The sequence below is a fragment of the Podarcis erhardii genome (genome assembly GCF_964252035.2).
Source record: "Podarcis erhardii genome assembly, chromosome: 4".
Lineage (NCBI taxonomy): Eukaryota > Metazoa > Chordata > Lepidosauria > Squamata > Lacertidae > Podarcis > Podarcis erhardii.
The window spans coordinates 28,711,239-28,726,280 of NC_138508.1; the positions used below are offsets into that span (position 1 = coordinate 28,711,239).

General features: G+C 39.7%; 1 protein-coding gene across 2 annotated transcripts in view; it reads left to right on the forward strand.

Moving 5' to 3' along the window:
- B3GLCT (beta 3-glucosyltransferase) overlaps positions 1–13,365 on the forward strand; it is a 75,622-nt gene extending 62,257 nt beyond the window's left edge. For both annotated transcript variants that reach the window (XM_081860473.1, XM_081860474.1), the window contains 3 exons: positions 5,025–5,144; positions 6,799–6,943; positions 12,634–13,365. In XM_081860473.1, coding sequence (XP_081716599.1) covers positions 5,025–5,144; positions 6,799–6,943; positions 12,634–12,795 — 427 coding nt within the window. In that variant the 3' untranslated portion in view covers positions 12,796–13,365. The remainder of the gene's footprint in view (positions 1–5,024; positions 5,145–6,798; positions 6,944–12,633) is intronic.
- The last annotated feature ends 1,677 nt before the right edge of the window (positions 13,366–15,042 follow it).

Genomic DNA, 15,042 nt, shown 5'->3' on the forward strand with positions numbered 1-15,042 from the left:
CATCGCTGGGATTTGTTACTCCAAATGAACTAGAAGTTATGACTGGGAGACAACAGCAACAGTACAGGAAAATACCATATGTTTTAATTCCTGGTGTATTTTGAGTAAAACTCTTGTTCAAGTTGAACAGTTTTCCGAATTCTTTTGGTGTCCACAGCCAAAAAACATCTTTGTGTCTCTGAAGATAAGACAGCTGACCTGTTCAAAACTACTTTGCAAAAGGGTAACTTTTGCATAACATAGTGAATGGCAAGTTGTACAAGGAGAAGCCTCCATCTTCTGCTCCCTCTGCTCTGCCTCCCAGGCCTTTCTGGAAGATATGGGGATGTTCCTGAACAGGTTGGGGAGGACCTTTTCCACTCTTGCAACTTTGGATCCAACTTGCAACTGTCTTTTCCCCACATAGTTGCTGTTTTTTCTCCTTACATATTTTTGAAGCTTTTTTTATCCTGGGTGATCAGATTCTGTTACACTGAAATATTGAAATAAATAAAATAGTACTATCCTCAAAGGTCAGGATTATAATATTAAAAATTGAGTCCAAGTTAAAAGATGAGAAACTTAAAGCTAACAATGTACTACTGACAGTTGAATTTTCTCGTTAATTTAAGGGAAAGTATACCATTTACTGATTGCATGAGAGCAAAAAACACACAAATGGGTATACAGAAATAACCAATAGTGAGAAATAGAAACTCTGACATATGTTTAAAACTGAACAATTTTTTTTCATATTTGCTGAACTGAAGATTCAGTGTTGCAAGCAATAATTTTATCTTTTGCAAAGGAAGCACTGGCCTAGAAATGACAAATTGTAGCACGAAAAGGTATGCCTAATAGGCTGGTTTCTGTAAGACTCTCCGATGCCTGCTAATTTAATCCACTTCCAATACAAGCTATTTTTATATAATCTACCACAATGTGTTATAGAAATGTCAACATATTATCCTATGTAATCTCTGTAAAACCTCTAAAAATTCATGCTCATTCTTACTGAGAAAAGATCCCATCATTTTGCCTCTTTGATTTGTTTTATTTTCTTTGAATAGCTCTATCTCTTTGCACTTAGAGGCTATTACAAAAGAGTACTTCTTTCTTATCCTTGGAAATGGCATAGTAAATAGAGCATGTGCAACAGCCGCAATCGGGGAAGTTGTCACTGTCAGGTTCTGAATTTGGAGGGCTAGCAGTAGGAGTGTTGAGCTTCTTGGAATTCTTTTCTAGCATTAGTCTAGTGTGGGTCTCAGAAAACAACAATTCATTAATGTCTTGATGGATTAGTTGATGACAAAGTCAGATGAACTATCAGAAGCATCACTTTAAAACATAATTCCGTAAATTCTTGAGATGCATAGTTTTCTACCCACTGTGACAGCAAAGTCAGTAGGAAATCAGTCACACAACAGATACTTACATATAAATAAATGGCAGTTGAAGAAAAAAGGGGTCAAGCCCATGCTGGCTGAAATGTTGGACTTTTCATTCAGTCTTGGTGTTGTTGTTACAAATATATCAATCATAATAAATCCAACAAATATAAAAGCATAATAAAACATCAAACATTAAAAACTTCCCTATACAGGGCTGCCTTCAGATGTTTTCTAAAAGTTGTATAGTTATTTATCACCTTGACATCAGATGGGATGGCTTTCCACAGGGTAGGTGCCACTACCAAGAAGGCCCTCTGCCTGGTTCCCTGTAACTTCACTTATCACAGTGAAGGAACCGCCAGAAGGCCCTTGGAGCTGGACCTCAGTTTCCGGGCTGAACGATGGGGGTGGAGATGCTCCTTCAGGTATATGGGGCAGAGGCTGTTTAGGGCTTTAAATGTGAGCACCAACACTTTGAATTGTGCTCAGAAACATACTGGGAGCCAATATAGATCCTTTAGGACTGGTATTATGTGGTCCTGGCGGCTGCTCCCAGTCACCAGTCTAGCTGCTACATTGTGGATTGGTTGTAGTTTCCAAGTCACCTTCAAAGGTAGCCCCTTGTAGAGTGCATTGCATTAATCCAAGCAGGAGATAACCAAAGTGTGCATGACTTTGGTGAGACAGTGCACAGGCAGGTAGGAGTTCAGCCTGCATACTAGATGGAATTGGTAGCCAGCACTCCTAGACACAGAATTAACCTGTGCCTCCATGGACAGCTGTGAGTCCAAAATGACCCCCAGCCTGCATACCTGGTCCTTTAGGGGCACAGTTACCCCATTCAGGACTAGGGAATCCTCCACACCTGCCCACCCCATGTTCCCCAGAAACAATACTTCTGTCTTGTCAGGATTCAATATATATCTGTTAGCTGCCATCTATCCTCCAACTGCCTCCAGACACTCACACAGGGCATTCACCGCCCTCACTGGTTCCAATTTAAATGATTTAAATCTGGATTGGGAAGCACCCCAACTCTAATAAATCATGAGTAGATGCTTTTGGCCTCTCCTTTTTTTGGGGGGGGGCAATTTTTCAGTCTGTGTCGTACATCTAATTTGAGCCTCTGTTCCAGTTACTTTTAAGTAATCTCCAGGCTCCCTGTTGATCCTCCTAATGGCACGCTGTAGCTTTTCCTCAACTTTCCTTTTTCCTTTTATGTATCTATGCTAGACAGTGGTTGACAAATTGGTTCCAAATAAATATACCCTGTTGATTAATATTTGCTGTTTGAATGCTAAATACTTTTATAGACCACCCTTGAATGCAAATGTAATAAAATGTAACTAGCTGTCCTCTAAATATCCTTGAAACCAGCTATCCTTCCACTGTATTCTCCCAGAAAACTGTTCTGTGTAACTCAAAAGTCTTGATATTTATTTTGGCACATGCATACACATCTCTTGTAAAAGAGAAAAGTACTGTGGTTTTGAGGGGGAAATATTGTTTCACTATGAATCATTTGCATAATAAACATTTTCCCAAGTACTGTATGGAAAATATCCTACTGATGCCTGTTTGATAAAGCATGGAAATAGCAAAAGCTATAAAATATATCAAATAAGAAGAGGTCCTCTGTAAGTGGAAGCATAACTATTTTTAATTTGTATTTAATCATATATTACAGTCATGGGAATTCTTACAGCATGTAATGAGGCCACCTGTGGAGCAAAATCTAAGCCATTCATAAGCCATTTCTTGAGGGGGAAACTAGCTTAAAAGAAAGACATCATAGAGTCAGAGAATTCCAGCTCTAGAGTTGGAAGGGACCCTGAGGGTCATCTAGTCCAACCCCTTGCATGGCAGGAGTCTCATATAAAGCAACTATGACAGATGACCATTCAACCTCTGCTTAAAAACCTCAAATGAAGAAGACCCCACCACCTTCCAAAGGAGCCTTTCCCACTGTTCAACAGCTATTATTATCAGAAAGTTCTTCTGGTATTTAGTCTGAATCTCCTTTCTTGTAGCTTGAATCCATTGGTTCAGGTCCTACCCTTCAGAGCTTGGAGAAAAGCTTGCTCCATCTGCCCTGTGACAACCTTTTAGATATATGAAAGTGGCTATCGTATCTCCTCTTAGTCTCCTCTTTTCCAGGGTGTACATACCCAACTCCCTCAACTGTCGTGCTTGGTTTTCAGACTTTTATCATCTCAGTCACCCTTCTCTACACACATTCCTGATTGTCAATATCCTTCTTAAATTGTGGAGTCCAGAACTGGACACAGTACTCCAGGTGTAGTCTGACCAAGGCAGAAAAGAGCAGTACTATTACTTCTCTTGGTCTGGGCACTATACTTCTGTTGATACAATCTAGAATGCCATTAGCTTTTTCTGTTGCTGTTAAGCTTGTGGTCTACTATGAGACCCCTGGATCCTTTTCACATGGGCTACTGGCAAACCAGGTGTCGCTCTCCCCCATCTTATATTTGTACAGCTGGCTGTTCCTGCCTTACATTTCTCCCTATTGAAATTCATTTTGTTAGTTTGGACCCAGTTCTCCAATCTGCTAAGGTCACGTTGAATCCCACGTCTGTCTTCTGTGACATTAGTTACCCTTCTTGGTTTGGCATCATCTGCAAATTTGATGAATGTCCCCTCAATTCCTTCATTCAAGTCATTTATAAAGACATTGGAAGAACAACTGGTCCAGGACAGAACCCTGCAGCACCCTACCTTTTCTGAAATTTGCTTTCCTTGTAACATTTTTATGTTCCCCCATTCAGTTGGATAGAAGAGCTTATACTGTAGCACACGTTCCCAGTGCCTTTAGTGATACCAAAGTAATTTGCATGTTTGAATAATTTACCTTAAAACACATGTTCATAGACAGTAGATTTCAAGATGATGGACTATTTCTCAGCCTAGCTCGGGGTCCCAATATGATACAAGCTTTGATGATGTTCTGGTACAATGTACCTTTCACTAATGCAGTATATTTAGGAAGGTCTCAGAGCTGGTTCAACAGCTCTATGGGGGAATGTTAGCTGAGTCTGGCACTAGCATTCGAGTTGCTGTGGAAGCACCATCTGGAAGCTCCCTAATTTTCCAGCACAACAGCTCATAGGATTTGGATGGTGAGATCTAGTTATACATTTTGAGACAAGAAATACCTCTTTCATAACGTAAAATACAATAGTTCTCTGAACCTGCTTAATTTTGTTTGAGGTTGCTCTGAAATATAAATGCATTAAAATGATATACACTGACATGAAAGATTTTTTATGAAGATCTATTTGTCTTTTGAACTCCGAAATCATTCCTGCTTGCCATCCTTAGGGAATAGTCTGGGGAAAACTATGGCTATTTATTATGAAGTAAAGACACTGTGTGTCAGACAAACTTAAATATTCCTTTTAAAGTAATATTTCATTAAATATATAGATCTGACTTTGAAGCAAAGCCAAGAGGATTTTTTATATTATTATTGGGGGGTGGAGCGGAGAAACAACTTCTTAAAATAATCAGAAGACATTCGTTTTAGTCTTCAATGTCAACAATTAATCTGCACGTTTTGTTTAGGCTGACAGCTTAAGAGCTTTGGAACTGCTTAAAGGAATTAAGTGTATTTGAATATGCTGCTTCATCTTTTAGCATTTCTAGGCTCCAGAAATTTCTCAGCTGCTACAACCCAACCGAACCAGTGATTATTGGAGAACGGTATGGCTATGGATTGGGGTCAGGAGGCTATAGTTATATCACTGGTGGAGGAGGGTAAGTTGTTTAATTTAATCAGAAATGGGACTTATTTATTTATTTTACAAAAACATTTCTGTACCACTGTATCATAAAAAATATATCACAGTCACTTACAACAACATAAAACCAAGCTATAAAATCATAGAAAGTTAAAGCAAGTTAGAAGCAAAAAGAAATGAAAAACAAACACCGATAGACCACTGTGGGTGATGTACTCTTAAATGCCTGCGTGGGCCTGGCAGAAGAGAAAAGTTTTTGGCAGGCATTTCACTACCTTTGCTTTTTAATGTTTTATAAATGATTAAGGGTGAGCCATGAGGTAGCCAAGCTTGTTGATGAGGCCACATTGTTCAAGGTGATTAAAAGAAAAAAGGAGTTGTGATGAGCTCCCAAAGGATTCCTTGCAACTGAACGAATGGGTAGTAAAATGGTAAATTCAGTGGGTGCAAATGTAAAGTGATGCGCATTAGGGCAAAATAAAATGATCATTTCACATGGGAGCAGTGAATAAGTTCCATGCACAGGAGAGGCAGGTAAAATCATGTATTGAGGTGGCTGCCGCACCTTTTCACTCAAGACTGCTGATGCAGTGCTGCATTCTTCTGCTGGGAAAGAAAGTTCTTTGCATCTGCAGCCCTCTCTCATCTCAGGCAAGGTGTTTCAGGGTGCTTTGTTTCCAATAAGAGGAGGCATCTGCAGTGGAATACCCAGCCAAATGACTGCAGCATAGCAGCATTAGAGTCTCTGCTATGCTCAGGAGGCATGTACATTAACAACATTCTACACATTCACAGTGCGTTGAGCCTCTTTTTGATGCACAGTTGTCTTGGCTGTCACCCTGCTAAGAAAAATCAGTTGAGGGAGAAATGCTGTTCTTATCATCTTATGAAATAACTTACAGCGTCAAAAGGAGTGACTATAAGACTCCAGTAATCTTAAAGGACATGGTTAGTGGCTTGGGTAAATATTTTCACAAGCAACTGGATACCCTTCTTAACTTTCTCAGGTTGTGATGAGCCTAGCTTTTAAGCACATTACTTTTAAGCACAGAGGTGAGATAGGAATATGTTTCTAATATCAAAGGAGCCACTGAGTGTAATATATAGTTACAACTGACACCATGAGCTGGTTCACGTGTAATGCTAATCCAAACCATAGTTTAGGGCTAATGTGAGGTTTCGCAAAGAGAAGATTGCAGTGGTTGGTATCCTTCCCTGCTTCTCCTGCTGCTGCACTGCTGTGTACTAAGCCATGAACTGTAAACTCAAGTTGACTGGAGAAAGACAAACCATTAGCCCAGGTTTCGATGACGTCGTAAGCCAAACCATTGCTTAGCTCGTAGCAGCAACATGACCAGAGGAGGAACAAAGCAGGTGAGATCTATATAGGATCACACACACTCACCTGTTAACTAAAAACCATGGTTTAACTTACCAATTCATGTGAACCAGCTCTAGATCACTAGTGATATTCACCATATAAAGGAGTGTCCACAACCAATCTTCATTCATTCCTATGAGTATCATGACCCACGTGTTAATTTTACCAAACAACTTTTGTGCTAGTAGACTGTTTGTATTTGGTGCTGTCATTTTGTAATTGCCGTAATTTGCACCTTTTTGCAGTGATATAACAGTTAAAACTTTTCTTGTTAACTTTGTCATTTAAGGATGGTTTTCAGTAGAGCAGCAATCCAAAGATTATTTGCTAGTAAATGCCGGTGTTACAGCAATGATGCCCCTGATGATATGGTGATTGGAATGTGTTTCAGTGGTTTAGGAATTCCAATAACACACAGCCCTCTCTTCCATCAGGTGAGTATAATTTATTAATTTTTTATTACTCATAGGTCCCAGGGCAGATAGCAGCATCAAAGCATAATATTAAAAACGGTTTATGGTAATAAAAATAAGATGGGTTCTAAAAACATAAACCTCAAGTTCTGCAAGCCAGGGTAAAGAGAAGTTTGTGATTTTGGGGCAAGATCCAACATCACACCAGTTGATGTGGCAGAACTTCCCCTTGCTCTCTGGACTCCTGCAACCCACCCTCCCCCTGCCCATCTCCTTGGGAGCCGATGGAGGGTGGAAGGGAAAGCCCCATTCCCATAAGCAGAAGTTTGTTGTGCAAGCCAGCTGACACTATTAGATCTCACCCTTAAACTGCTTCTGTAACAGAAGCACAATTTCTGTGTGTGGGGGGGGGGAATATTTATTAAATTCTGAAATGGGAAATAATGTTAGGAAAATCTTGCTGCACCTGCATAGTGTCTCCTCTTGTCAGTGAACCTGGGATACACAGACAATTGCAAACTGAAAAGGGTGTGCTGACCCTCTGGAAGTGGTATAAATAAATTATAAAGACTTCAGTCTTACGCACACATACCCACTGAAAAAATGGAACTTTTGAGTATTGTGTTATAAGGAGTAGAAACTCAAAAACGAACAAACAAAACCTGCTTGTTTTTTTTAAAAAATTTTTTTTTGCTAGAGAACAGATGTAAAATCTTTCAGAATAACAGGGAAGGAAGGAAATGTTAGCTGAACAGGCCATTAATATTGCAGTGCTTAAAAGTGTACCACATTTCTAAAAATAGGTATATCACCACATCTTACTTGGTTCTTACTTTGTTCTGGCAGAATATATATAAAAAATAGTGTCTTGCCTTAGTCACTTTATAACCTATAATTAAAAACCTATCAAAGAATTGTAGAGTTGGAAGGGATCCTGAGGGTCATCTAGTCCAGCCCCCTGCAAAGGAAGGAGAGTCTGCCAACTTGCGAAGGAGTCTGTTCCACTGTCAACAGCTCTTATACCAGAGGGTTCTCTCATAGCTATTCTCTTGTTTCATAGAATGCTACTATCATAACACTCCACAGCTTTTATATTTAGCTCTTATGGTTAATGAGAATGAATTTGTTATTGATGAATTTGTACTACGGTTTAGCTTTTTAGACAAGGTTTGTTTTGTTTAGTTTCTGCTACGTATAGCTACGTATTTAGTTTTCTCACACAAAACATGCTTTATTGGTTTGTCAAACCTATTCATTTCCCAAAAGGCAATGCATGTTTCTGTCTGTATTTTAATACAAGATGTAAATACTTGTTTTGAGTACATATATCTAGAACCTGATTGTAAATGTAATATGAAAACAGTAACAAGTGTGACCAGGTAAAGTTGAAATGTGATTTAAATAACAAAGTATGTGTCAGGGGTTCAGGGAGAGAGATGCAGAGTGAGGGGGAAGGATTCCAGACTGACGAGGAAGAGGATGACAATGACCCAAGATTGTCCATGAGTCCGTCCAGTGAATCGGAGGACTCCCAAAAGGGAGCCCCTCTGGTCAAGCCAAGGGGAGCTAGAGGGGGAAGCAGTCAGGAGCAGGGAAACGAAGGGGGAACCCCCAGTGGGAGTTGGAGAGCGAGACCGGCTGCTCCGCTGGAACGGAGTGAGGGGGGAGGAGCGACCAGTGTGTCAGAAGGAGCAGAACAGGAAGCAGAGAGGGGAAGGAGATCAGGGCAAAACGTCCTGCCGGAAGGGGAGGAAAGTAGTATTGAGGGGAGTGTAACTGTCGAAAGGAAGGTCAGGAGCAACGTAAGCGCGCCAAGTTCAAAATGGGAGGCGCGCGGAAATGAAGAGAGTCCTGGGGAGGAGCCTGGTCCCAAAGCCCGAAGGAGGGGGGAGGCGGCGGCAGAGGATTCAGCCTCTGGAGAGTCCCGAAGGGAGAGAACACAGGGGGGCAGAAAGACCCTGCGGAAAAGGAAAGAGAGAAAGAGGTGGACCAGTACAAGCCTCTTAAACTGGTGTCGAGGTGGGAGTGACTCAGAGGGGACTTCAGCGGTCTAAGGGTAACAGACGTAGGGTCACGGACCTCGGATGTAAAGCTACTAATGTTCTTCAATAAAAGCTTTTGTACATAAGCTGGGGTGGACTTTGGTCTCTTGTGAGCTGGGACCACGGGTGACTCTGACAGTATGTTTCAGTGTTGGGTTAATTTCATAGGCTGATGCAGACGTTCTAGCTTCCAATAGAGCATGTGCATATTCCTTCTACTTCCTTGTTCACATTAAACAACCATCTTCCTTCTGAAGGATGGCTTTAGCCTCTATTTAACACACTCTGTTAGAAGGACCAAGGACAATTTCATTTGAGATTTGTATGTCCTTCTGGAAGATGTGGATTACAGGGAATTAATATACATCCTCAGATCTCAGATGAGGTCAGCATATAGTTTATCTAATGGAATTTTCTCTTTGAACATGGAATCAACAGTTTAAGATAGGAAACTCAAGTCATGATTGGTCCTTTGTTCTGGGGCATTCGTCGCCATTATCCCCACTGACTGGTTAATACAGTAATGAGGTAGGCAGAACCTGACATACTAGGTGATTTATTCCAGCCAGAGGAATTCTGTCTCCCTTGAGCCCAGAAGTCACCCAGTTTTTCTCAACTAAATTGCAGTTTAGCCTTCATTTCCAGAGGGGGAGCTGAAAGGGGTATTTCTTGCAGCAAAAAAACCAACATATATTGTGACATCTTAAAAACACTGAATTGGCTTAGCGTGTCATCCGAGTGGTTTGTCTTGCTCCAGGCAAGTTTTACAGCTCATGACTTTGTTTTCAGCAGTGCAGCAGCAGCAGCAGCCAGACCAGCAGAGAAACAAAGCAGTTGTGATCTCCTCTCTGGGAGCTTGCATACTTGTCTGTTCACTCTAAATTATACTTTGGTTTAGCATTTTGTGCGAACCAGCTCTCTCACTAGTGATATTAACTATGTGAGGGACTGTCCACAACTAATCTTTTTTAAATTTCCGCTAGCATTGTGATACCTTAAAGACTAACATATTTATTATGGCATCAACTTTAAAACAAACAAGGCCACATGTTTCACCCAGTGCAGTGTTATCTACTCTGACAGGCAACAGATTTCCAGGGCTCCAAGCAGAGATCTTTCACATCACTTCCTCTTACCTGGTTCATAAAGAGAGAGAGAGAGATGGGTCACAGATTAAGCCTAAGACCTTTTGCATGTAAAATAGGCATCTAACCCCTGGACTATGGTCTGTCCCCTCATAGTCCCTGTCCAAACCATAAAAGTTAGAGAATTAAACAAACAGCATGGAATTAAGCATAAAACCAAATTAGTTAAAGTTTGTATTTGCCATTGATGCTAATACTTACGATAAGATTTTGTCCAGGAATCTAGTTATATTCTGATTTCAATCTCAACAACATAGCAGAAGCAATGAAGCAGAAAACAGACTTTCTCTAGGTATCTTCTCTATTGCAACAACAACAGCAATCCATGTCAGGGCCTTGTGCAATAATAGCCCATTCATTTTTATGCAATCCGGGTTGCTTTTCTTTCCTGGGGTTCAATTACATATTTAAATTTCAATTCCATAAGAACATGAAAACAAGAGTTGAAGGGGAGACATCTCTTTAGAATAAGCTGCCCTTTTAAAATAACTGCCTGATTACAATGCTGAAGTGTTGCTGAGGTATAATTAATTATTTTGTCATCTAAAATCCCTTTTATTTCCTGCACTAGATTTACAGAGGCAAATTTAAATATTTAATGGCAACCAGTGTGTGTAAATTTGTTTGCTTTGGCATGAATACTTCACTAATGTGCACTGTTGCATTATGAGACAGTGAAAAGTAGATCCTGTTGGGATGCTGAAAAGGCTTTCATGAACAAATTGCTTTTAATTGTCTCATTCTGTTGGCCTGATCCTCAATAGACTTTGCAGATTAGCAAGAGCCCCAGATGCTTGATTTGTATTATGGTAATAATGTCACCTATTGATCATTCAGCACCATGATTGTGTTGGCAATCAGATTCTGGTACTGGAACAAAAGTGGAATTTGATTTCATTTCAGGAAGTTCAAGCAAGCATGGAAGGCTTCAATGATTTCAATGCAAACTGAGTAATGTGGAATACAATAAATGCTAATTAATTAATTACATCCAAAAAAAGTATATACCATCCTTCAGCAGAGCTTTCAGGGTGGCTTACAGAAACAAGATAAAATGCATAAATAACAACTGGTTAAAATAAAATGTTATATAATAGAAACCCTGGGAGATTTTTTTTTTTTTAAAAATTGCCTAGCACTGAAGTGATTACAATGGTGGTATCATGCAAACTTCCCCCAAGAGGGAATTCCACAAACAGGGTAGAACTCACTGCGAAGGCTCTTAGTCTTACCTTGGATGGTGGAAGTCCTGGGAGGAGGACCTCCAGTGGTGACCTTGGTACTTGGGTACTTTAGTAAGGGAGTAGGGGTTCCTTACTGAGTCCTGAACCATATAGGGCTTTAAAGGTGAAGACTTGCACTCACAAACTGGAAGCTTTAGTTGCAGGTGGGTAGCTGTGTTGGTATGCCGTAGTCAAAACAAAACAAAAAAATCCTTCCAGTAGCACCTTAGCGACCAACTAAGTTTGTTATTGGTATGAGCTGAAGGGTGCATGCACAAACTCTCATACCAATAACAAACTTTGTTGGTCTCTAAGGTGCTACTGGAAGGAATTTTTAAACTGGAAGCTTGTGAAGTTCTTTGAGTACTTCCAAAATATGCTCCCACCAACTGACTCCAGTGAAAAGCCTGGCTAATTACACAGTGGCATTTAATAAATATATTGCATGGGAACTCCAACCCTGTGTTGCTTAGAAATCTTGGGAACTGTGATGTTTAATAACAATGATTCTTGCCGCATTAGGTTTTTATGTAGTTAAGAACTGCTCCACAGGTTTTTCTGTAGCTAACGTTATGGTCACATGATTCAACCCAAAAATCTATGGAGGAGTCTACTAAAAATGTGTCTAATCTCCCCCTACACAAGATAAGAGAAGTGTGGATATCTATTTTTCAGAGGAATATTTTTGGATCATTACTTCATCAGTTTTTGCTTGGGTTTGATGTGTTTCTTTTATCTAGTTGACATCTTCCCTTGTTTATCTTGACTAGAGTAGGCATTTATCTTAATTGCACCCTTCATTTTCATTATGCTATACTCTCAACTCTAAACCAGATCTCTCTCTCAGTGCAAAATATGCAATATGTAACAATAAAACAACTTGCATCTGTTTCTCTTTCCTTCAGATCATAACCTATCAACAAAATGGTTTTATAGTTAATGGATTATATGTGAATGAAATCTCTGTATGTATTAAGCTAGGTATATCCGAGTTGTTTAACATACATACAGGAAGCAACAGTGTAGCAGTTTTATTAGCTGTATGTGGACATTCAGATCCTGTCTGTTGGAAACATGCCAGACCAATTCCACTTAGTGTGTTGGATCCACATTGGCACCCAGTCTTACATGCATAAAGCCCAATGTTCACACATACTCTGTATATGCAACCCCTACCATGCATATGGTCCAATTGACTTCACTGGGCTTGACCTTACTGCATAAAGGCATCTTTATGTGTGATTCTAGTAAAAGCTTTCATGCCACATGAAACTCATTGACTCTCTTTCCACCTTTTTTAGGCTCGGCCAATGGATTACCCAAAGGACTATCTTTCCCATCAAGTTCCAATATCATTTCACAAACACTGGAACGTCGATCCGGTGAAAGTATACTTCACATGGTTGGCACCAGAACAGAAAGATTTTCAAGATGGACGTAAACACGTCCGGGAGGACTTATAATCTTTAATAAATATATATTATATAATATATAAATATTGCTGTAGGTTTAATATTAGAGCACCGCCTGAATTTTGTTGTTGTATTTATAATGATTTGTTGCCCACATTGTTCTGAACACTTAGGGCATGATCCGGTCCTGCTTTTGGCACACCTTCCTGTTTTCTCCCTCTGGTGTACTAGTGACATGCATCACATAACTAGGGAAGGCTGGGCAGGGGCGTGGGGAGGGTGCACAGATCCCTCTTTCCTTGCAGTGCTTCAGCATTCCTTTGTGTATGTACCAATGGTGAGAGAGGGAAAACAGATATATATTGAGCCCTATGGGACTCCTCCACACACAGGCACACACTAATACTGCGTCCTTCCTTAAATATCCCCGTCCAGAATGAATTAAAATACATATCACACGCTCACATATTCATACATAAACTCAGTAAATCTGCACACACATATATGTTTGTTGGGCTACAGGTCTTTTACTGTTAAATAACATTTACTTTTCAAATTTTGTAAACATCCATAATATGTCAAATACTAAGTTTTTTAAAAAATATTTTTTTAAAAATTCAATGATCAGCCCCCTGTCCTCCTTGGTTCTGTCTCCCCACCCTGGTTGTTAGTAGCATATTAGGGGCCTCATGATAAAGTATGTTGAACTCCTTTGAGGGCTTATCCACACTTAACCTTTTCCCCAAATCTCTCCAGGCATAGGTCCGGGCTTTACAGCTCTCTCTCTCTCTGCCTCAGAACTTTCTCCGCAAAAACCCGCTCTTTAAAGCTGAAGTGTAACAAACTGCAACTTGGAGCTTCCATGGATTACCATTTGCTCTGGACATGGAGCTTTAAAGTGCTGGCCATGCCTGGGAAGTGCAGAGGAGTCCTGAGTTGCAAAGGATTTTGTGGATCTTTTTTCTCTTGGTATGTAGACAGAAGGGAGGTTGGAATTAGTCTGACTATCAGACTAGAGATTTTCTGTATTGTCATAACCCTCTCTGTCTGTATGAACATGCACTGTTCAAAACACACACACACAATTTATAGATCATTTAAAATGCAAAGGCTTGGTGTTACTAAACCGGCCACAAGGTGTCACTACTTAGACTCCAAAAACGGCTACCTATCTGTATCCAAAAACCTGGTTACACTTCCGTTAACAAATGTATCTCAATGAATCTTGGAAACTTACCGCTGTGATACTTACCTTCCTTCCATGGCATTATGTAGTTTGTACGCACAAGACTGAACTCTAGTTTACATCCATAACTGAATGTCATCTACCACTTCCTTTTATTGAAGGGATACTATACATGTAATTGTGACATGCTGAAAGCAGCTTTTTTTAATTCAGTTTTGTGTAGAGTAAGGCCAAGCCAAAAGCAAGGCGGGTGGGATGAGTAATTGTGAAAAACTTCACCGCCATCCATGAAACACACATAAATGTTTTCAGCAATTACCTATTGTAAGAATTACAAATGGGACAAAAATGCTGGCTAATTCAGATTGGTAACAAGAAACATTGCACTCACTCTGGTTTTGCTTCATAATACCATAACATGCCCTAATACGATCAACTACAAGATCTCTGAATGGCTGGGATTACCTCATGATAAGAAACCACGGATTTTGTTTGTTTGTTCTTCAAGACCCTGAAGTTACAGATCATGGAAAGAAGCAGTTGTGAGTATGGGCTAAATAAGGAGTATTAAAAAGACAAACAAAGACTCCCTTTGTGAATCTTCCATACCTTCACTCTCCAAAATTTTGTGGTTGAAAATTAATTGCAGTCCTCCTAGAAAAGATTTGTATAGTATCTATCATAATAGTCCTAACATTTATAACAAAACTCGTTTTGTTGTAGGCCAATTGAGGTTGCCTAACCTAATGTTGCTTGCTGTATTTTAACCAAATACAGGGTCTTAAAGCCATATTGTATAATTGTTTTAATATATGTTTAAACATGGTTAGCACAGCACTTCATTATGTTCCAAAGCAAAGCAGTTTCTTACCATTGACAAAAATGGGACAGGATTTTTTTCTGTCAGAATTATTTTTTTCTGTCAGAATTATTGAAGCAGTATGGAGGAACCAGCATCTTAAATGCTTTCTCTTTCTTCCCTCTCTCAGTGCCTTAAACTATAGATATTTCTACTGATAATCAGATCTTCTATGTTTTTGAACTGTATGGGGTATATTGTTATTTATGTTGTTTCAAACTGTGTAAATCTAAAATGGAATAAAACACAACTG